Below are 21,884 nucleotides of genomic sequence, written 5' to 3'. Positions count from 1 at the left end.
AGATGGCCGCCCCTCCCTGAGTCGGGTTTTGCCAGAGGTTTCCTTTGTTCACAGGGAGTTTTTCCTTCCCACTGTTGCCAAGTGCTTGCTCTGAGCCATATTGTCGGGTCTGTAGGGACTGTTGCTATAAATTGGTGTTATATAAATAAAACTGAACTGAAGTGAACTGAACCAAATTGAGGGCCAATTTTGATTTTCTGCCTTGTCCCTTGCACATAGATGTGTTTCTAGATTCTCTGGTGTTATTTTTGTGATGATGTTATGCACTGTAGATAATGAGGTTTTTCCTTTTTTTTTAAATTTTGAAATTATTCCACAATTTGTGAACAGGTTTTTTGCAGATTGCTGAAACTCTTCCTCTGTAAGATTCTCTTTTTATAGTCAGTCATGATAGTGACCTGCCGCCAATTAACCACATTAGGTGCAAAATGTTCCTCCAGCTGTTTTTTTAGTACCACTTACTTTTCCATCCTTTTGTTGTGCCTGTCCAAACTTTTTTGAGAAACAGTGCTACCTTCAAATTCAAAACGAGGCAATAATTTTCACGATTAAACGTGGGTTTATGAGATCTGCTAGTCGTTGTATTATGTTTATACTGCCATTTTACACAATATTTAGAAATTATGGTTATAATTTAGAGTATGTGTTCTGCCAACAGAGTAAACATAAGTCCAGTATTCTCCTTCTAGCTCTCTTTTGGTGAAAGATCTCAAGGCATGAATGTTTTAGAGATTGCAATGAATGCATGTTTGTCTGGAATTTTTTGTTTTCAGTGTTGCCCTCATCACGTTTAAAAGTTTTAAAGACTATCTGGAATCCAAGATCTTGGTCTTCGACTTTGGTATGCAACAAATTTTGACGAAGCAGTATCTCAGAGAAGTAAAACCAGTTAGAACTGGACAAACTGGTTTTCAGAGGAAATAAGTTGTGACAATAAAATCAAACTGTCAAGTCGCACGTAGTAAAACAAAAATACTGAAACTCTTAACAGAGCTAAGATGTACTGCTGAGTTTGGTGACCCATATTTCACAGATTAATTGCATCATTAAAACAAAAATTATGATTTAAACATCTCTCATTAAGCTATCTTTTAACATTCTCCAATTTTGTAATATATACAACACAGGAAGGTTAATATTTTTTTTAATTAAAGAGGCCCTAAATACACTTTAATAACTGCTGGCCTAAAGGTTGACAAATGACCCTAATTAAGAGAAAACAAAACAAATTAGAGTGCATGATATTTAGATAGATACATGTGCTTCCAGTGCACATCTACATGAACAGGTGTGCCTGAGCAGCATGCTCAGGTAGCTGATACATTACGGTTTTCTGCTCACATCTTTCTCTGGGAATTCAGTTGTCACTTATCAAAGTAAATCTAATTAAACACAGGCTTAAAACGTGCACCCTCTCCATTCTGCTGATCTTTTGTCCAATTTTCTATCAATAGTGTTGCTACTGATCCAGTGGTAATGCGTTGCCTCCTCTGCACTCACACACAATGCCAGGAGGTCTTTGCTTGATGTTCTATGTAGGACAAGTCGTAGTGTGTCTGAGGTAATAAATGAACAAGATGAATGTGGGGGATATGTTCATTTGAAAGCTCTTGTCACTGAGGGTTTGTCGTCCGGCTGCACAAAGGGTAGAACCTTCCTGCCTGATTTACTTTAGATTCAAACCATGGCTAAATTGGAAATCGTGAATCACTCTGACACCATTGGCATAAGATGGATTAGTTCAGTTAAAGGCTGCCTTTTCTTTACTTTGGATCTTTTTAAAGAAATCATACAAAAATTAATTTTTCTGACAGACGGCTGACCCGGGCAGCCAGTGAAAGGAATAGCAAAGGGAGGCCGGCACTGAGGCACTACAAAGCTGGTTTTATCAGCACGGCACTATCCCAACCACATCCAAAAGCTCTCAGCAGCACAATGAGCCTGGCTGAATATTTGATCAACTGTCTCAGGTTTAACAAGCCTTGCCAAACTACACCTGCCTGGAGGAAAAAGATATGCCTTTGAGCAGGGCAATGCCTCCCCCAAGATGTTAAGGAAATAAGCGTTTGATGTTCACAACAACCGAGCACTAAGCTCATCCATTCTTGAGCACTTGGATTCTCAGCAAGGTTCAAGATTTGCATTTACTGAACAATAGTTTTCTGAATGCCAACAATGTCTTCCATTGTAGCCTAGCCATAAATTACAAAACAATGCACTCAACGAGGAACTGCTGTACCCGTAATGTTGCTTATACAGGTTGGAGTCAGTAAAACACCGTATAACTTTGCTTCTTGCCAAGTGTCATACAACAGATGTTTCTTGCTTATGCCTCTGGAATCTCTCCCACAAATAAAGTCAGAGATAATCCTCTTGTAAGAAAGTGTAAATTTATGTGCTTTTACTATATCTCTGAATAAGCATGTGTGTGTACTCAGTCACATCGTGGGGACTGTTGGTGACAAAAAGCAGATGCCCAGTGTTAAAGTAGATGTACCTGTAAATAAGGTTATGGTGTGTCTGTGGGAAAAAGAATTAAAGTCAGCGTAATTTTATCTGTGTGTGTGTGTGTGTGTGTGTGTGTGTGTGTGTGTATGTTTCTGTACGTGTGTATCCCCAAACTTATAGTTGCTGGCTGCAGCTCATTGCCCTGCAGTAATATCAGGCCTTACAGACACCTGGGACCAGTGGTGTGGTCCCTCAGAAGAGGCTGCCGTCTGGCAACTGGCCCTGATTACTTTCTCCACTCTCTGGAACTCAACTCTGTGTATGCCATTAACAAGCTCCACGTGGTATGATCCCAACTCGACCATGCCATTAAACCTCTACACAAAAGCTAGTTTACAAACAGGCACACACACACACACACACAAACTGCACAACTTAACCATCAGTCCACTGAAACCTCTACCACCTGCAGACCAACGTTTTCCATAACCTCTCCTTTGAGAGCAGAGCCTGCAGAGCAGAAACTGTGAAGCAACGGTGACATCTAGTGGCCAAATTACTGTGTAAAACAAAAAGTTGTAGATTTGTTTTTGCTGCACTGCCCAAAGACCGAGTAGAATTATTTGACTGTTAGTTGCTTTCCCTTCCTTTCATAAAAACGTTATATTTTTATTTCATTGCTTGTGTTATTCATATTTATAATTTACGTGTACACAACTAGATGCTAAAAATTTCATAGCTCAGTTAGGGACAAGCTTTTTCAGGATACTTTTTATTATCTTCTTGTGTTCAATTCTGCATGTTTACACTATTCAAATTATATAATTTATACAATCTAGTATTTTATTAATTTGCTTTTTAATAGTGCATTTAATAACCTGTAAATAACTAATGTAAAGTGTAACATTCTACTGTTCAAGTCTACACCTTTACATATGTCAAAAACGCAGAAGTATTCATATACATATGTGTGCATATATGAATAAGCATATGTATGTAGATATGTGTGCGTGCATATAAAGAGTTCTGTGAATAAGTATTTGCCCCCTTCCTGATTTTGTTAAAGTTTCATTGACCACACCCAGATCCCACTGCTAGACCTGCTGAATCAAGAAATCGCTTAAACAGAATCTGTCTGACACAGTGAATTAAACTAAAAGATGTCTGCATGCAACAAGTCATGACATCATATAAAGAAACTCAGAAAGAACGGAGGAATAAAGTCAGTGACATTTATCAGTCTGGAAAGGGTTACAAAGCCAAACAAAGGCTTTGGACCCCATAAAACTATGATGAGAGTCGTTATCCACAAATGGAGAAAACTTGGGACAGTAGTGAAGCTCCACGTGCGTATGCTGGTCACTTCCCAGGAGTTACCAGTATACCAAAATTACTCCAAGAGTAATTTAAGACTCATCCAGGAGCTCACAGAGCCAGAACAACATCTAATAAACTGCAGGCCACACTGAAGGAGACTGAGCAAAAAATAGTTTCACATTTGCCAAAAAAAAACCCCTCCAAAACATCTTGATGATCCCCATGACTTTTGGGAAAATATTTTGTAGATTGATGAGACAAAGGTTGAACTTTTGTCTCATCTTGGCCTTCCAGTTGGGGTCTGGGATGCGGGGCGTCCCTGCTACTGCGAGGCCGGGGGCAGTCTGCTTGTCTTCAGCCCAGGGAAAAGGGTGGCATCTCGTGGGTCTGGTTTCTCCTCAGGTCCAGGTGGTGCCTGGACCTGGGGGTTAGAGTATGTCCGCGGGCACATCACTGCAGCCCCCCTCTGGCTTCTGCTCCGTGGCTGCTGGGTGACCCGTCGTCTGGGGCTCTCCTCAGCTCCTCCCAGGAGGGTGGCCCAGTTGCCCCTCCAATGGTCCTCCTTGGGCACTCGCACTCTGGGGCCTCTGGATGTCTGGGGCCTGGATCTCCTCGATGCCTGTGCCCTGGGGGACGGGGCTATGGCTCCCCACATCCTCTAGCAGATTGTTACATGGAGAAACGTTTTGAATACAAGCGTGCTCATGCTCACAGGTGTACACACGGGTGTTCACAGACACAAACTACACTTTTCTTGGCTGCAAAGGACATTGTGCGCTATCGATCTTGCGTGCTGCGCAATAACATTCAATATTTAGTATCTACTGTTATTTACTGTTAGCTAGATTATTGCGATCGTGTTGTGTTTATTATGTTGCTCTCTTTTTTGCTTCTTTTCTCTTCTGTTTTTTCTTCTCTCAACAGGTGATCCAGGTGATTTTTAAGTGCCTTTTCTTACTGTCCCTCTTCCCCTCTGTTTTTCTTTCTTTCTTTCTTTCTTTCTTTCTTTCTTTCTTTCTTTCTTTCTCCCTTTCCTATCCCCCAGTCATGTCTGTCCGATCTGTAACAATTGAAAATAAAATAAAATAAATACATAACAATAATAAAGGTCAATCAAATGGACCAATATGGCAAGGCCATGATGATCCACTTGGTAAAGTAAATCCGATGGGCATCTTTCCTGGCCTTCAGACAATAATTCTGATGGCTAAAGAACCAAACGGGACAGGCAACAAAAAAAAAGTTGCATTTTTTGGAAGGCTTGAGTCCTGTTACGTCTGGTAACTAACACAGGATTTCATGAACAGAGCATCATGGCAATAGTCAAATATAGTAGTAGTGGTAGGCTGCTTTTCTGCTTCAGGACCTGGATGACTTGCTGTAATTGATGGAACCATGAATTCTGCTGCCTACTAGAAACTGCTGAAGGAAAATGTCCTGGGTTTGGGTTTTGAAGGATAATGAGCCAAAACACACAGAGTCCACCTCTAAATAGCTCAAAAAACAAAATGTAGGTTTTGGAGTGACCTAGTCAAATTTAGGGGTTATATCTGACTGAGATGCTCTAGCATGACCTTAAACTGAACATTCATTCTGGAAAATCCTCTAGTGTGAAGAAAAAAAATCAGTGATTTGAGCACATTACGTTTAGGGTCGATTGCTTTTTTTCCACATGTTCAACTGTAATTTCGTCATGCTTGCATAATGACAATATAGAGTATTTAATCTTGACTCACAATACTATTCCGGGACCACGAGGGGGCGCCGTGTCCTATTTATTTAATTTGTCCTATCAACAATCATCCCATTGCCTACAACCATTAAAAAAACGTATATATGGATCATGACAACATATTTCTGTTTTGTAATTTAAAAAAAAAAAACCTATGGCGAGACATTGCTTCTGTACAATATTAAACTATTAAAAATACACACGCATATATTGAATAAAGTGAATAACCATATAAACGTAAAATACTCAGGAAAAAAGGAAATTAACTAAAATGTGGAGACAAAATATTTCATAGATCAGTTTTACCTGTAATCACAGTTTCATAACATATAATCGTACTGACTTTGGTTTGGTGTCATTTTCCGATTTTAGCTCTAGACTGACTGGAAAAACAAATAAGCTCTATTTTTAGACGATATACAGTAAGAGTGCTGTGAGGTCGGGCTTATTGCGCATTGCCTAAAGGGGACACAGCAACTAGAAACGTGAGCTATTTGATACTCTTTGTGATATTTCAGACTTTCTTTCTTCTTGCTGCTGACAAATGGAAAAAAGAAGAAAAAAAACTTGAATACTACAGTGAGTGAGTGACAGCCAGCGGAAACAGGCACACCTTATCGTATCTCTCTTATATTCAAATGTTTTCATGGCTGTGCATGCATGCGCCTGGAGGAAGAGGAGAAGAAATCATTTCCAAGAGGGCGGTGCTACTGTACGAAGTAGGAACAGCCTCAAAGTTAAGAGTGCTTCCAAACATTAACTCGAACTTTAAGTGGCCTCTGCTGTTAAATAGAACAGAAGGAAACCGAGCAGGTAAGATGACGGCTCGCCTCTGCGGTGAGATTTGTTGACTGTAATGTGATCTGTCGATCGGGCTTAGCGGGGGAAATGTCCCGTTAGTAGCACGGCTAACTGAGCTCTTACCTGTGCCAGGTAAAGTCGGCGTATACAGTACAGGTAGAGGTACACTTTTCTGCCTTGTTTGTTTATTTGTGTGTAACATGGGCTATCGAAGAGTAGCCTACGTTACACAGAGCAGGGCAGGACCTACTTTCTGATCTGCTGACTTGCGTAAAAAGAAAATGAGTAAGCGATCTAACTTTACAGTAGGATATGTTGCAACAGGCCTCTTACAGCCTGTAAGAACTAACTTGACACGTCTATCAAGAAGATATTAAAAATAAATTACTTGCTTAAAGTGCTTAATCTGGAAGCTGTCACCGTAATTTGCTATATGCAGCTGGAGACTGTCCATTGGGCGTCAGATATGTCTTGTTTCTTTGTTTCTTTTTTTTACACTATAGTTCAAAAGACTACGAGAAGAGAGGAAGGAAGCGCATTTTCAATTAAAGCAGCAGGGTGTGCCAAAATATTGGCGTTATCCTTAAGAAATGACAGGTTGAAGAAGATTAATTCAGTTTAACTTGTCTAAATGTTTAATCCATTAATCACCATACTCCACTACTTTAGTAGCCTGTATAAATCTTTAACGATTACTTAATCTCACAAGGCGAAGTTGGTGGAATTGGTTTTGAGGTGTCAGTTCAGAGCTAAAAATCTTGTTGGGACACCAGAGTTTTTACAAACTTCAAATATGTAAGGCTGAATTTTGTTGAAGCATACATAAAACAAATTACAGAATATTGAGGTATGTAATTAATGGGTTAGTGCGGCCACTGAAATGTGTATTATCATATTTTATTTTACTCTTTGTAAAATTTCAGACTATATGAGCTACAACTCCTTTAGTAACTAATGGAATATCATATTTTTTTCACCCAGACCAAGTTGATGTAATTCACCTTCTATGCTCCTGAAAAAAAGAGGCTCAGATGCTTCAGGATGGACGAGGCTCTTCCCAGCCTGAGCTCAGTTTCAGACTCTCTGGAAGCAGACAGTGAGGAGTTCCAGCTCAGAGTGGACTTCTTCAGGAAGTTGGGTTACACCCCATCAGAGGTCATGGCTGCTTTGAGGAAACAGGGCTTAAGCACAGACACTAATGCGGTGCTAGGAGAGCTCGTTAAGAACAGAACCAGCAGTGTACCTTGCATTTCCAGCTCTGACAGTGACGAGAGGAGCACACGCCAAAACGACTCCCTGCAGCCTCCCAGTGGGGCTCTTGGGTCCTGCAAAAACACAATGCAGCTGTGGGACCAAAACAAACCGGACGAAGAATTGAGGCCTGTTGTTATTGACGGCAGCAATGTTGCCATGAGGTAATCCTGATGATACTTCCTGCTCTGTAGATTATCAGATTAAATCATAATCCATGAATGTCACAGCTGCTATGAACACTTTCTGAATAAGGACAGTTATTTTTCAAAGTCTTATTTAACTCTCTATTTTCCTGCAACGTCGTGTGACTTGACTTTTTAAAGGAGGTGTTGACTGCACTGCCCGTGCATGTTTTAGCATGGACCGCTGAGACATTATGCAAATTCTAGATCCTCTACTCAGAATCCCCACCTTTTACCAGAAGTTATGTGCAATATGTGACTTTAGGACTGGGTAATAGCCAGAGGGAAGATTCCTTCTAAGCAGCATTTGAAGACGTGGTGTTTACTCAGATCAGTGTAATTTGTTAAGCCTCCTTTTGACTATGAATTAGATTAGATTATTTTCGGTCAGATTAACTGAACCCATGTTATCTCTTATGCTTCTTTTTTTTCCACAGTCATGGCAACAAGGAAGTATTCTCATGCCAAGGGATTCAGCTGGCGGTGAACTTCTTCCTTGACAGAGGTCATACTAGCATTACTGTGTTCGTTCCCAGCTGGCGCAAAGAGCTGCCCAGAGCTGATGCTCCCCTGACAGGTGAGGATGGCAGAAATAAAGCAAAGCAGACAGATGTTTCCCGTCAAGTAGACGGGACAAATTTCAGCCTAACATCCCTGTGAGGCGAAGTTAAATGAGGTTAATACTGGTGACACAAAAAGCAGTTTTCACACGGGGTGTGAATGACAAATAAGGTTTGATTCAAACAGAAATGAATCTGATATTATTTTCATGCTGGATGTTAGCACGACCATAAAGATGGAATTAGATCCTTAAGACTCACTAATTGCTGGAGGGAAAAAACAAATGTGATGTGTGCATCGCTGACAAAATATTTTGATGTGCTTGTGTTCTCTTTGAGTCCAGGCCAATAAAGAACAGGTTTTGTATGTGTAAAAAGGTGTCCATTGTAAGCTGTCAATGAAAGAAATTCTTAGAATTGAAAAGTCGTTGACTGCTTTTAGCAGTCAGTCTGGTTCTACCATCTGCTAATTTTCTCATTATTGGTTAGTTTAATGTTAGAGAAGACTAAAAGTTTATATTTTAGTCTCCTGGCAGCAGGCAAGACCAGTGAATCCAGGAGAATGAGAACCACACCTTCTGAACTGTCAGATAAGACAAAAGATACAAAAAATTCCCCTCCGGGCTCAGTGTGTGGCACATGCAATGGTTACAACATAAGCTGATCACTTCTGTTAAAGTGCCGACTATGTTAGCCTCTTAAAGTTTCAGTTTCTTTACAATGAGATAATATCTGCAGGGTATATCCTGCCATAACCACACTGTAATCAGAATGTTTACCCATAGATTTAGAACAAAAAGTAGCTAAAATGGATATAAATAAATCACTAAAGATGTTCTTAAATGGTAGCCTGATTGTTTTACTCAGAAGGTAACAAATTCTTACTGATAAGGAACTGAAACAAATGAAATAAGCCCACACAACTATTGTAACAGAGAGGTTGCCATTTATTCTAGTTTTTGCATACAAGTCGTGCTAAGATGATATTTTTTTTCTTCCCCCACTCACGCTTTTTTCTTTGTTAGTACAGAAACAAATACCGTATTATACAGTGAGTTTTAGAGGTTATTTTTCAAGCAAGAAATGAAAAACTTAGAAATTCTATCACATAATTCTGTATTCATGAATAATTCCCACATGAGCCAGGAGATATTACAGAAAAACTAATACATCTATGCAAAAAAAGTTAAGGTTGTGAAACAGGGTATTATTTAGTTGGCCAGCATAAAATATTTCCATACCAGGCCATGGCAAGAGAAAGTGGAAATACACTTAAATGAGTCACTCTGACTGTTTTTGGGTGGTTACAATATTGTAATCACAGACAGTCGTGTATAATAGAGTTCTAAATTTATCCCAACTGATTCACTTATGTCCATGTATTTATAAAGCCCAGATGAATATAATGTCAGTGTATCTTTGTGTAAATATTACCACCTGCAGCACAACAACTAAATAAAAAGGATGGCACATCCTGGAGCATAAGCCCCTTGTTGCTCTCAAGAATTAATAGCTGTGCAGCCTGGGTGGAGCAATCCAAAGGTTCTTTTTTTCAATCTTTGAACAAGGAAGTAAAAATCACCATGTAGTTACTCGTGGGAAAGTCCCATCGGGAAGTAGAGATGGGGATTTTTTTTGTTTGTTTTTTGTTTTTTTTGTGTTGTTTTTTTTTCCACACCTACCGTACTTGATGTTGTAGTTAACTACTGGTATCTATTTACAGTAAGTTGTTAAGTTTTGACAGAAGTTAGAAAAGTGCTTTTCTATCACATAAGGTTTTCTGTCTTTTGTTCATCACACAGAGTTCAAGGTTCATTTCACTTACCCTTAACTTGTTTTGAAGCACTATCAATGTGTGTGTGTGTGTGTGTGTGTGTGCGCGCGCGCGTCTTTGTCGTGCATTTATTCACTCAGCTTGCACGTAGCATGATCTAGAGTAATCTTAAGCTACCCCTCATTTCCTTATGTTCTAATTCCAAAAAAATTAGTGGTCTTGAGCAATCATTCTCCAAGGTTTATGAAGGTTTTTCGAAGTTTTACTCTAGAAATTTTCTGCTAAAGCACGCAAAGTATATCTGAAAGTCGTGTCTTTAAGAAATAGGAAAAAATCCAGATCTGACACAGGCCCAGAGAGATGCATCTACTGTTCACTGAAGCCTCGTCAGAAATGGTTTCAGTGAAATGGTGGCTGTCAAAAACCATTCTTAAGGAAATGAAACGGGGAGAAAAGGCTGAGGTATGCCAAAACACACAATACCTGGACTGAAAATCAGTGGCAACAGGTCTTATGGAGTGATGAATCCTGTTAGAATTTTTGGTTCTGTTCAGAAGAGATCAGGAGAAAGGTACAACAGTACATGTCTGCAGCCATCTGTAAAACATGGTGCAGGCTCTGTCATGGCTTTGGCCTGCATTTCATCCAGTGCTTTGTGGAAGTATGAACATAGAAAAGTGCTGTCAGAATCTTGATCCACCATGCAATAGCATCCCAGAGGTGTCTGATTGGCAGCAGCTTCATGTTTCAGCATGACAGTGATTCATAACACATTACCAAGTTTGCAAAGAAATACCTGGATAGAAAAGAAAAAAATACAATGACCTCCCCAGGCCTAGAAATTCAATTCAATTTTAGTTTTATTTATATAGTGCCAAATTACAACAACAATTGTCTCAAGGCACTGAAATCAGCATTATGGAAGGAGTGTGGGATGCTCTTCACAGAGAAGGGAACAAAAGGCTGCCAACATCCAATAAAGAGCTTATTGGATGTTGGCAGCTTTTAAAAAGCCTGGAGAACTATTCCTGAAGACTACATAAAGAAATGACAAGAAAGCTTGCCTGGGAGAGTTGAAGCTCTTTCAAAGAATAAAGGCAAATATTAACTTTCAACCTTGTTAAAATTGTACAAACTTTGTTTTCACCTTGTGGTTTGGCATGCATCTTTCAATAAATCCACATCTTTTTAATGTGTCACAGTACAGTTGAATACACGAAATCATTTAATACAGCGTAAAATGTCAACTCTGGATCTGTAACTGATTACTGGTTGCACTTTCAGATCAACACATTCTGCTGGAGCTTGAAAAAAGGAAAATCGTTGTCTTTACTCCATCACGCCGTGTTGGGGGCAAGCGAGTGGTTTGCTATGATGACCGCTTTATTATCAAATTGGCGTATGAGTCCGATGGAATAATCGTATCCAATGACACCTACCGAGACCTCCAAGCAGAAAGACCTGAGTGGAAGAAATGCATTGAAGAGAGGCTGCTCATGTACTCCTTTGTGAATGACAAGTAAGCCTGTTCTTCTGTATGAGCCTGTGAAATACCACATTTTCCTTCCGTGGTGAATTTTCCAGAAAAAGAATTTGCAGCTTACAGCAGAGTTGTACAAGTGGATGAAGAACTCTACAATTTTTGTATTTTTCTACAGGTTCATGCCCCCAGATGACCCTTTGGGTCGCCACGGCCCCAGCCTTGACAATTTCCTTCGGAAAAAGCCTCGTCCTACGGAGCAAAAGAGACAACTCTGTCCATACGGTAGGTACGATTAGCATATCGATCAGGAAGTGTTACCCTCTTCTGCAGCAGAGAATGTGCTGTCCACATTAGATCTCATCAACAAAAAATCTTTTTGCTTATGTGTCTTATTTTTCTCCATCACAGAAAAAAAGTGCACGTATGGCATAAAGTGTAAGTTCTACCATCCTGAGCGGGTAAACCAACCCTATCTGTCTTTGGCTGATGAACTGAGAGAGAAAGCCCAGATTTCTACTGTAAAAGAAGAGAGAAATGCCAGATTGTCACCCAGACAGCTTCAGTCTGATCCCGCACTTGCTCAAAATGCCTATTTTCATCCTCGAGACTCCAACAAAGAGCTCAAAAGAGATCAGCAGACTTCCTCACCTCCTTCTCAGGTTAGTGAAAACAAGCTGCTGTACTGGGAGGATCCTAGACACAATCCAAATCACATGCCGTGTTCTGTAACAGGAACCCAGTGTCAGAAAGAGTGGCCTGGGTTGCACTTGATGCCAAATCATTACTATGCCAACATGTCTCAAGAGTACCTGGATTCAGGCCTTGGCTCTTTTGAGAGTCAGTACTCTGATATTTCGCATTCCCTCCGCAACTCAAAGATGCTCAGGCCACAGTATCAGAGTGCTCCTCCTGGAGCCACAAATTCTCCCGTACATTTAGAGAAAAATAACATCAATCAGCCTTGCAAGTGCTGTTCTCATGCAATGCCCTCGACAGTTCACCAGCAATTTCATGGAAACATGGACTCTCAGGCACAACCCCAATACAGCGCCTATCACCCAAATGCCCTCACACCCACTGTTTCCCACCAGCGCAGCCTCCCCAGCCATTTCCAGTACAGTGGAGGCACCCATGTTCAGCAACATTACTGGTCAGATCCCTTTCAGGGGTTACCACAAGCCAGCAGACCAAATAGCCTCCCTTCTTCAACTCGTTCTTCACACTACCACAATTCTTGCTGCTCTAGCAACAGTCATCAGTACTATTCAAGGGGACAACAACCATCTTCTGCTGCATTTGACTCACAAAGGTTAGAACTCCGCAACAAGCTCAAAACTATCTTCAACCCACATCTGGTGGATACTGTCATGGAAATGTTTCCAAATCTGATGAATGCTGAGAAACTAGCTGCAGAGATACTGAAGCTGAAAGCCCAAAGAGATCTTTTCTGATTATTCTTCTTTCAGACCTGTCACTACCACTTGCCTTGACCTCAATAGCATCCTTATCACCTTTTCAGAAGGTCGCATAGTGCCTATAGCTGAGTCATTTAAAAACTAATTCTGTGCAATGTGCTATTATACTGTAAAAATGAAACATTTTGTTTTATTTATGAATGATTTAGTTAATCTGTTATAGGTTATATATATATTTTTTATGACACTGGAGTCATATGTCTTTGTCATCCATGTTTTGGATAAAAAGTGCCTCTAGATGGAAAACTGTTACATTTATGCATATTTGTTTATGCATATTGCATCAAAGTTAATTAGTTTTAAGTTCTCATGAAATAACCTGTTGCTGTACTATGTGCTACTTTTAATCTCAGTTCTTCAGAAACAGCCTGCAGACAAGTATTATCCTTTCAAGGGACAGTTGCAGTATACTAAAAAACACTGGCAGTCAGTCCAGAAAAGTACCCAGGCTTCCAAATATTATTAAAAGGAAAGTAGCTGAGATACCACAATAAAAGAAAAATGAAACGCTAATTATGTAGGTGAGCTATAAAAACCTTTATGAACTATGGATACAGCCACCATGACATAACCAACTGGTTTGGGAAGTCCCCTTTTTGAGAGCATTTTTGCTGTTGCTATCTTGCTTTTGTTTTTGTTTTTTAAACAAACATGACAAGTGAGGACGGAGAAAATGAGGACATCAAACGCTCATGCAATGGTAACTTGTCACACAAGTTACACAGAAGGTATTTTCAGCTGCTTTCTTATCACCACAGTAGATAGATCTGCATGTTTGACCTTCCTGATGTAACCAGTACTAGGAGTGCATTTACCCTGTGAGGTTGGCTTTATGTCTCCTCTCCATCTCAGGCCAGAGAGCTTTTACATGTAAGGGTAACATGTTACCCTCAGAGCTACATCCTGCTCATCTACTTCACTGTAAAGACAACACCACAAAAAGACAGCTAAATAGAACTCCTGCATGCTGTCTCTGTCATTGCTCGTATGCTTAATAAATGTTTGCATCTATCCAACCTTCAGCATTTCAGAAATTACATCTTAAATGTGCAGGCTTAAGGTAGTCTTTGATCTAAAGAGGCATTGAGTCATCCACTTTACACCTCTGTCTGAGGTTTCCAAAATAAAGTTAATTGTTGAATTCGTTATCTGAATTTTTTTTCTATCGTGACTTTTGAGTTTTTGCATTAGAAAAGGCAACTGATGATGTCCTGCTGCATTTTTAAATTGTTTTTATTGTTCGGGAATTTTGTTTCTCCTTTATTAACCAGCTCAAACTTTAAACTTTCAAGAGTATTTCATTTGATATATCAATAATTTTGAAGTGTTCCTACCTGTCAGCATTTTGTTCCTGTCCTGATAAGATCTGGCATGAGAAAACCTGTAGTAGGTTACGTCACAGAGGGCATGTTTTTCTGTAGTGTAAAGTCAGTAGTTTGATTTACGGCATACGCCTCTCCAAAGAGCGACTCTGTTGCTTTTAGTTCCCCACTTCTGAAATAGCTTTGGTGTCCTTGCTCTGTGAGCTTCATAAGTAAATATAAAAGTCATGTAGTCCACAAAGATAAGCTAACATTGCATGTTTTTGCCATACAGTGTAAATGCTGATCTTGCTAGGAAATTGAAACTGAACTTAAAAAAAGGCTTTGACCCAAGCAAAAGGAACTTGCTGATGTGTCATCATCATTTGTTCTGTAAACCTGAATCAGCTTCATGAATCATTCTCTGAATAACTGTCCCGATTAGTGTGTGTAGGAGAGACTACAGTATAACGTATAAAAATGACAGTTATGGAATTTAGTTCTCATAAATGATTTGTATTCTCTATTCTTATATTGGATCATTAACTTCAAATGTTTAGTGTTAGAACTCATTGTAAGAATATTTAGGAAATGCATTGTCACTACCTATTAAAGTCTATTGTAATAATAATATGTGTGAAGTCTATTACAACACAAAGGGATGGGGATTAGCACTGTTGCGTGGAGAGCCAGCCAGTGGTTTAAATCCAGTTTTCTGTGTGGAATTTTCATGTTTCCCCATACCTGTGTGGGCTCTCTCTGGCTTCCTCCCACAGTCCAAAGACATGCATGTTGGTTTAATTGGTGATTCTAAATTGGCTATTGGTGTGAATGTAAGTGTGATTGGCTGTCTTTGCTGTCCACAGCTACCACTTTACACCCAATGAAAGACAGGATATACACACACACACACACACACACACACACACACACACACACACACACACACACACACACACACCCTTACCTTTCCCTCAGTCACTGGGGGAAAAAAACAGTTTCTCGTCCAGGCTTGCAACACGAGCTGCGCTGTTTCTTGTGAAACTGAGTAGGACAGTTTGGCAGCAATTCTATCTGTGAGGCAATCAGGATCACTGTTGTTTGGTCTCTGATTAACATCAGAGGGATATTTACAAGTGAATTAAATAAACCCGAAGAACTAGTTTGGGATTAATCCACTAACCCCATACCAGCTGTTTATTTTCTTTTGCAAATCCATTTTGTGAACGCCGTTGAGCTGTAGCGTGTGTGTGTGTGTGTGTGTGTGTGTGTGTGTGTGTGTGTGTCAGTCAGTGTGTGAGAGAGCATGCTAAATACCTTTTTTGCCACTTGAACGATGCAGACATGATTTAAAACTAACTTATATTTAAAAACAAATGTTAAATGCAATCACACTTGTGTATAATAATAGGAAAGAAAGTAGATAACTAAGATCTTGCACTTCATGCATCACCAGTCCCTGCAGATGTAATTTGTCTCACTGGGAAAAGGCCTCATATCCGTACTGATGCTGGTACAAGGTGAGAGTTGTTTTTATATTAAGAGTCAACTTTTCCATTTGTCTCTATATTGTCCAGGTTGCAGGGACAGATCGTTTAGCTTAACTTCAAAGTCTATATGGAGTTTATTGGTTTCTCCAATGTAGCGCTCACCTTAACTAGTTTTACACGCTAATAAGGTAATTGTGAACTAATTAATTAAACAAAATGCTGCTGTTTTAAAGCAGCATGAACACTAGATTTATGTTAAAATAAAGGGAATCATCTTTATGCTAATGCACATTGAAAATTATAACTGTTAACATGCTAATCGCTGCGGTTATTGGTATTATAATCATTGTGTGCTGGGTCAGTAGCTCACATGTAGCCTCACAGAGCTGCTAGCCTTCCAAAACCGTTTTGTGCAAATACACCAACCTTTCTCACACCCTAACTCTATGACTATATCCCTGAGAAATGTCCTTGTTATTTTTAAAGTTCACAGAGTTGCAGATATTACCCAACATGTCAATTCTTTGTTATCTAATGTTGTTTTGAGACTCGATGGACCACTTCTGTTTCTTGGCTTTTGATTCTTTTCTTTTTTTTGATAATTCAAAAATCTAAACTATGCCAACTATCCAGGAGGTGCAACAATAATATTTGTTTAATCAAGAAACACAGTTACCATTACCAGCTAGAGTGAGGTGTTACGGTTGAATGAATGTAAATATTTACTTTATATAACTTTACTTCTATAACTTGTGCAGATCGTCTTGTAATCGGAAGGTTGTCGGTTCGAGCCCCAGCTCCGACAGTCTCAGTCGTTGTGTCCTTGGGCAAGACACTTCACCCGTTGCCTACTGGTGGTGGTCAGAGGGCCCGGTGGCGCCAGTGTCCGGCAGCCTCGCCTCTGTCAGTGCGCCCCAGGGCAGCTGTGGCTACAATGTAGCTTGCCATCACCAGTGTGTGAACATATGGATGACTAAATGTAGTGTAAAGCGCTTTGGGGTCCATAGGGACTAAGTAAAGCGCTATACAAATACAGGCCATTTACCATGATGTGTAAACAGGGAATTCGGTTAGCATACTCAAACAACCTTGGGCTTCAAAGCCTTTGTTTAAACATAGCTGTTAGCTTATCAAGATTTTTTTTTTTTTTTTGACAATTTCTCTGCAACATGGAGTCACTTTGTCAGTTAAGACAAGGAACATAAAAGCTTGAGTACAGGTTGTGTTTCACAGGCGTGTAATATGATGGCCTCTTCCTTTGTCATGCTGATACCGGCTTCAAGTAATAATCTCATACCTGAAGGCTTTTAGACAAACTTGACCGTGCACTTGATATTCAGCATTTCTCTTAGCATTACAGAAAGGAGTACTTTTTAGCAGACTTAAACTAGTTCATCAAACAATCATCAGTTACTTGGTAACACATTAACCTTCACACAGCACTGTTTGTTGAACTGATGTTTTTATTGTGAATAGGAAATTGATATCGATTCACAGGGAAGATGCATGTGTAAATGTACCATTATGCTGCAGTGTCAGATTGATGATGCTGTTCTGTATTCACCTGGTCCTCTAGTCGATGGCAAGCTTGGTAAGATGTATGTATTTTTGTTACTCCCATGCCATTAGTAGTTTGTGGAAAGGTACAAAAGCCCCATATCCAGGTTTGCTGGGGAAAAAGAGGAGATTAAGTTACTATTCAAACAGACTATACGTTAGAAAATCACACTTATATTTATAATTTTAATATTTTAGATGTCGCGGAGGTCGTGTGTTTGTTATTGTTGTTTTTTTGTTTTGTTTTTTTGCAGTCTCGTAAGAAAATACAAAATTTAAGTAACATTTCCAAACGCACTCAGTCAAGTTTGTTATTGTAGGAAAGTGAGTTCACATTACAAGGTCGCACCTCATGCCTTTAATGCTGTAATTTAAGACAGCTAAGATGACCTGACAGATGCATGTGCAGAGGATTGGAGATGCTGTAGTCCTAAAAAATACCCAACAGCCACTTCATTAGACACAGCTTGCAGTTTTATGTTGGACCTTCTTTTGCCTTCAGGAATGCCTTACTTCTTCATGACATGAATTTAATAAGCTGTAAGAAATATTCTTCAGACATTTTGGTCCATATTCACAGATAGTTGCTGCATATGTGTCAGCTACACATCCATGATGCAAGTTTTCCATTTCACCACATCCAAAACATGGTCTATTAGATTGAGATCTGGTGACTGTGGAGAACATTTGACTATAGTGAACTCATCTTCAGGTTCGGTAAACCAGTTTGAGATGATCTGAGCTGGAAGCAACCATCAGACGATGGGTACAGCGTGGTCAGTGACATGGTCAGCCACATTTCTCAGGTAAGCTGTGGCACTTGAAAGATGCTTATGTAGTCTCTTGGTGTTGCTTCAAGGTTCAACATGTTATGTATTCAGAGATTTTCTTCTGCTTTCATATCATTTAATGTAAACCCTTGAGATGGTGAAATATTGAAATATGGAATATCAAATCCATCAAAGTTAATGTATTAATACATTGTGTAATTGTGTGAAAGAATGGTGCTTAAGGTAAATACACTTCAAAACAAATGTAAAGGTTTAGAAGCATTCGAATTTAAATAGATACTGAGATTATTGTAAAAAGCATTACTTAGTGCACACATCCAAATCGCAGTACATTACTAAATGTCAAGGCGCACAACCTTAGAGCAAAAACATGTACATGTTGCTTGAGTACGGCAGGTAGGAAAATGACATTGGTTACCATTCAAAGTAGCTGTGTCCCAGGTGGCTCCCATCACATAGCCCTGAATCAGGAGTTTGCAGCTCAACTCCAAGGTGGAGATCTACCTCCCCCTGCAGGTGACCGAGGAAACGAACTATTCCTGTGCTGATCCTCCCAGATGGCAGCATGATCCTGACCCGATGGCCTAGCTGTAAGTCCATCGGGGAGTGAGGAACAAAAACTCGATGTGGCCCTTGAGATTTCCTCCATGATCTCACACTGCAGAAAGAAAACTTCTCTTAGTGAATAGAAAGAAAATCACACACATCGATAAATCAGGAATTATGATCCTAAAATATATTCCACGTAATGAATAAATTTGCTTTTTGAACTATATTTTGAATATACACCCTGTGCATTTCTTAAGAGGGAGGATTATAACTGTTGCCGAACGATTTTTTACATAATACATTTTCAATAGGACACAGGACCTCACATGACTCTGAAATGGTCCCTGCTGTTTCCACTGTTTGCAGTTAAACTTCTGAGCATAGACATAAGAATATTTTTTTTATCCAACTCTCTGCCAAACCGTTTCTTTGAAAGCAACACCTCGAGGCTGAAGTTGAGGAGGAGGAAGGTCTTGAACTCTGTGCTGAGGATGAAGATGACTGGCTGCCTGACAAACTGCATTCATAACTATCACTTCTTGATGACATGTCAGACCTTCTGCGCTGATGGAGGCCGCCTGCACGTGAGACATTAGCAGCTGATATCATGGCTAAATACAAAAGGATGCGCATATGAAAATTTGTTCTGTTATTGCCATAATTGTGTTACTGCCATTTACCTGAATACTCTTCAAATGCTTCTCCATTGTCCACTCCTGACTCTCCCTGGTCACTGTAACTGCCCACTTTCACCAACACTCCAGACTCCAGCTGAGGGAAAGGAGGCAAAGGTATAATTACAGAACCTCAGCCACCCACACACAACTTCACACACAAACACACCTGATTATGCAGCTCTTCCTGTTTTCTCTTCAGCTCTGTAAACCTCCTTTCCCATGATGCTCTCTCACAAGCAATCCTGGTCTTCAGTGATAGCACCTCTTTTTCAGTTTTGGTCAGTCTCTTCTGGAGGGCAAATGTACGGTCAGGGCTACCTGGTATGGCGGCAATCCTGTTATTTTCGGCACCTGACAAATAACATCAAATAAGGTAATCATCTAAATCTGCACATTAGCAAAGGGGATGTGAAGTAGGATTACATAAGGAGGAAGAGAGGCTTTAAGAAAATAAACTGTGAAATTGAGTGTTTAAATATTTTTAAGATATTTTAAATGTGCTGGTGATCACTCTTTGATTTTATGAGTTTCTTACCCACAACTTGTTTCAACTGATGGCTTTTGCCCTCTGTAATGGGGTTTTCCCTTGGTAAGAATCTGATAGCATTGTATGGACATATCTGCAATGCAGATCAACACTGATTAAATTTTTTATAATCACCACTTACAAGAGCCTTCATTAAACTGTGATGTAAGCAGATTACCCAGATGTGAATATAATGAGCATACACTCACCCAAAGGAACCTGCAGGTGCAGAGTATCCCTTTGACTGCCCACGTAAACACAGCCCATAGGACTGTCATGTTAAAGCGCCGTCCTCTCACATTGTGCTATCCTGAGCAGAAAAATGAATTGTTTTTCTTTAGTACAGTAAGTACTACAGCTGAAAGATTATATCTTTACAAAAGAGTGGATTTGGTTACAGAAAACTCAAGGCTAGTTGTAGGTTTTCTAAGAAAAAAATAGGTTGTACCATCTGTAGGTCAATGCTACCAGGCTATGCCCTCGTAACACATAAACACACTCAAAAACCACATTGAAATTAAAATGTGGTTGAAAGCTTATGACTTCGAGCAGGACACTGACCTTTTGCAGAAGCTTAACTGTAGGCTAGAAGTCATAGGGAAATGGTAGCTTCCATCTCTGCTAAAAGGGCCTCTGTCCCAGTCTATGGTGAAGGCTAATGTGCCACACAGGGCTCACTGACCTGTTGCTATGTGCCAGCTCTGTGTGAGCGCTGCTGACGACCGCCCGGGAGGTAAATCTAGTCTAATCTTCTTAGTCGTGCAGTTACACTATCTGGTTGTATCCAAGCTGCTACATATGGTTTACTGAGTCTGATAAACAATGTGAATAAGCCTCTACATTTAGTGCAACTGTTACATCTGTTGGAGGAAGAAGGATTCAGTATCATCACCCATCTGTTTAGTCTGTCTGTTGTCAAACTGGAGAGGTCATCCTTAATATTGATACAAAAATCTCTCCTTTCTTACTGTGTTTTCACTCTGCATTTGGCCAAGATCAGTGTCACTGCTGGTAGCATGAGGTGATACCTGGACCCTACAGAGGTGGCACAGGTAGTCCAAATGCTCCAGGATGGCACATCGATACGTGCTATTGCCAGAAGGTTTTCTATGTCTCCCAGCACAGTCTCAAGAACATGCAGGAGATTCCAGGAGACAGGCAGTAATGTAGGAGAAACTAGGAGAAACAAGGCTGTAGAAGAACCTTAACCCATCAGGTGCAAGGATGAACAAGATGAGCACTACGAGAGCCCTACAAAATGACCTCCTGTTAATGTCTCTGACCAAACAATCAGAAACAGACTTAATGAATGTAGCCTGAGCACCCGACCTTCTGTAACATGGTTCAGCATGATGTGTTTTTGGTGGATCAGTAATGTTCTGGGCTGGCATATCCATGGAGGGAGGCACAGACAGGTTAGTCAACAACATCCTGTCTGACATTAGGTATTGGGACAATATTAATGGATCCATTGTTAGACCATACACTGGTGCAAGGTCCATCAATAGTTCGGTTCATCTATCCGACCACCAGGTTGCACTTCACATTGTTTAGGAGCTCAGTGCAGTCCTGGTGCAGACCTGGGAGGGCATTCCCAGGACACCATCTGTTGTCTTGATAGGACCATGCCCCAGTGTTGTCAGGCAAACACACACACAAGTATGTGGGGACCATACAAACTATTGAGTACCATTTTGAGTTGCTGTAATCAAATTTCAGCAAAATTTACTTGCCTGCCACATTACTTTTTCTGTTATATTTTGGGGGTTTCTTTGAATTCAACCATCTGTAGACTGTTAATTTAATTTCCATCAAACAATGTGTCATTCTTTCATTTCAAACACATTACCCAGGCCATACCAGAGATCCAGCATATTGGATATGCTGGATCTCTGGTATGCTGGAGATCTGATGTGTTTTCAAAGTGTTCCTCTTTTCTTTTCTTTTTTAAAGTTTCTATAAAACAT

The 21,884-nt window shown here is 40.0% G+C and overlaps 2 protein-coding genes across 2 annotated transcripts; one reads left to right on the top strand and one right to left on the bottom strand.

Moving 5' to 3' along the window:
* Nucleotides 1–5,919: 5,919 nt before the first annotated feature.
* Nucleotides 5,920–14,958, top strand: LOC120732617 (endoribonuclease ZC3H12A). Its single transcript, XM_040030351.1, has 6 exons — nt 5,920–6,310; nt 7,280–7,713; nt 8,172–8,311; nt 11,353–11,587; nt 11,727–11,833; nt 11,960–14,958. Exons 2-6 carry the CDS (start codon nt 7,340–7,342, stop codon nt 13,000–13,002), a joined length of 1,899 nt encoding a protein of 632 aa, XP_039886285.1. The 5' UTR covers nt 5,920–6,310; nt 7,280–7,339; the 3' UTR covers nt 13,003–14,958.
* A 2,313-nt stretch (nt 14,959–17,271) lies between these two features.
* Nucleotides 17,272–21,139, bottom strand: LOC120732612. The gene is made up of 8 exons (XM_040030348.1): nt 20,479–21,139; nt 20,127–20,227; nt 19,927–20,011; nt 19,558–19,742; nt 19,395–19,485; nt 19,157–19,292; nt 18,584–18,823; nt 17,272–17,486 (listed from the first exon to the last, which is right to left on the bottom strand). Exons 2-8 carry the CDS (start codon nt 20,193–20,195, stop codon nt 17,429–17,431), a joined length of 864 nt encoding a protein of 287 aa, XP_039886282.1. The 5' UTR covers nt 20,196–20,227; nt 20,479–21,139; the 3' UTR covers nt 17,272–17,428.
* Nucleotides 21,140–21,884: the final 745 nt, after the last annotated feature.

The sequence above is a fragment of the Simochromis diagramma genome, unplaced genomic scaffold (assembly GCF_900408965.1).
Source record: "Simochromis diagramma unplaced genomic scaffold, fSimDia1.1 OVJJ01000361.1, whole genome shotgun sequence".
NCBI lineage: Eukaryota > Metazoa > Chordata > Actinopteri > Cichliformes > Cichlidae > Simochromis > Simochromis diagramma.
Note: the sequence above shows the minus strand (reverse complement) of the source record. Positions and strands in the feature narration are given on the sequence as shown.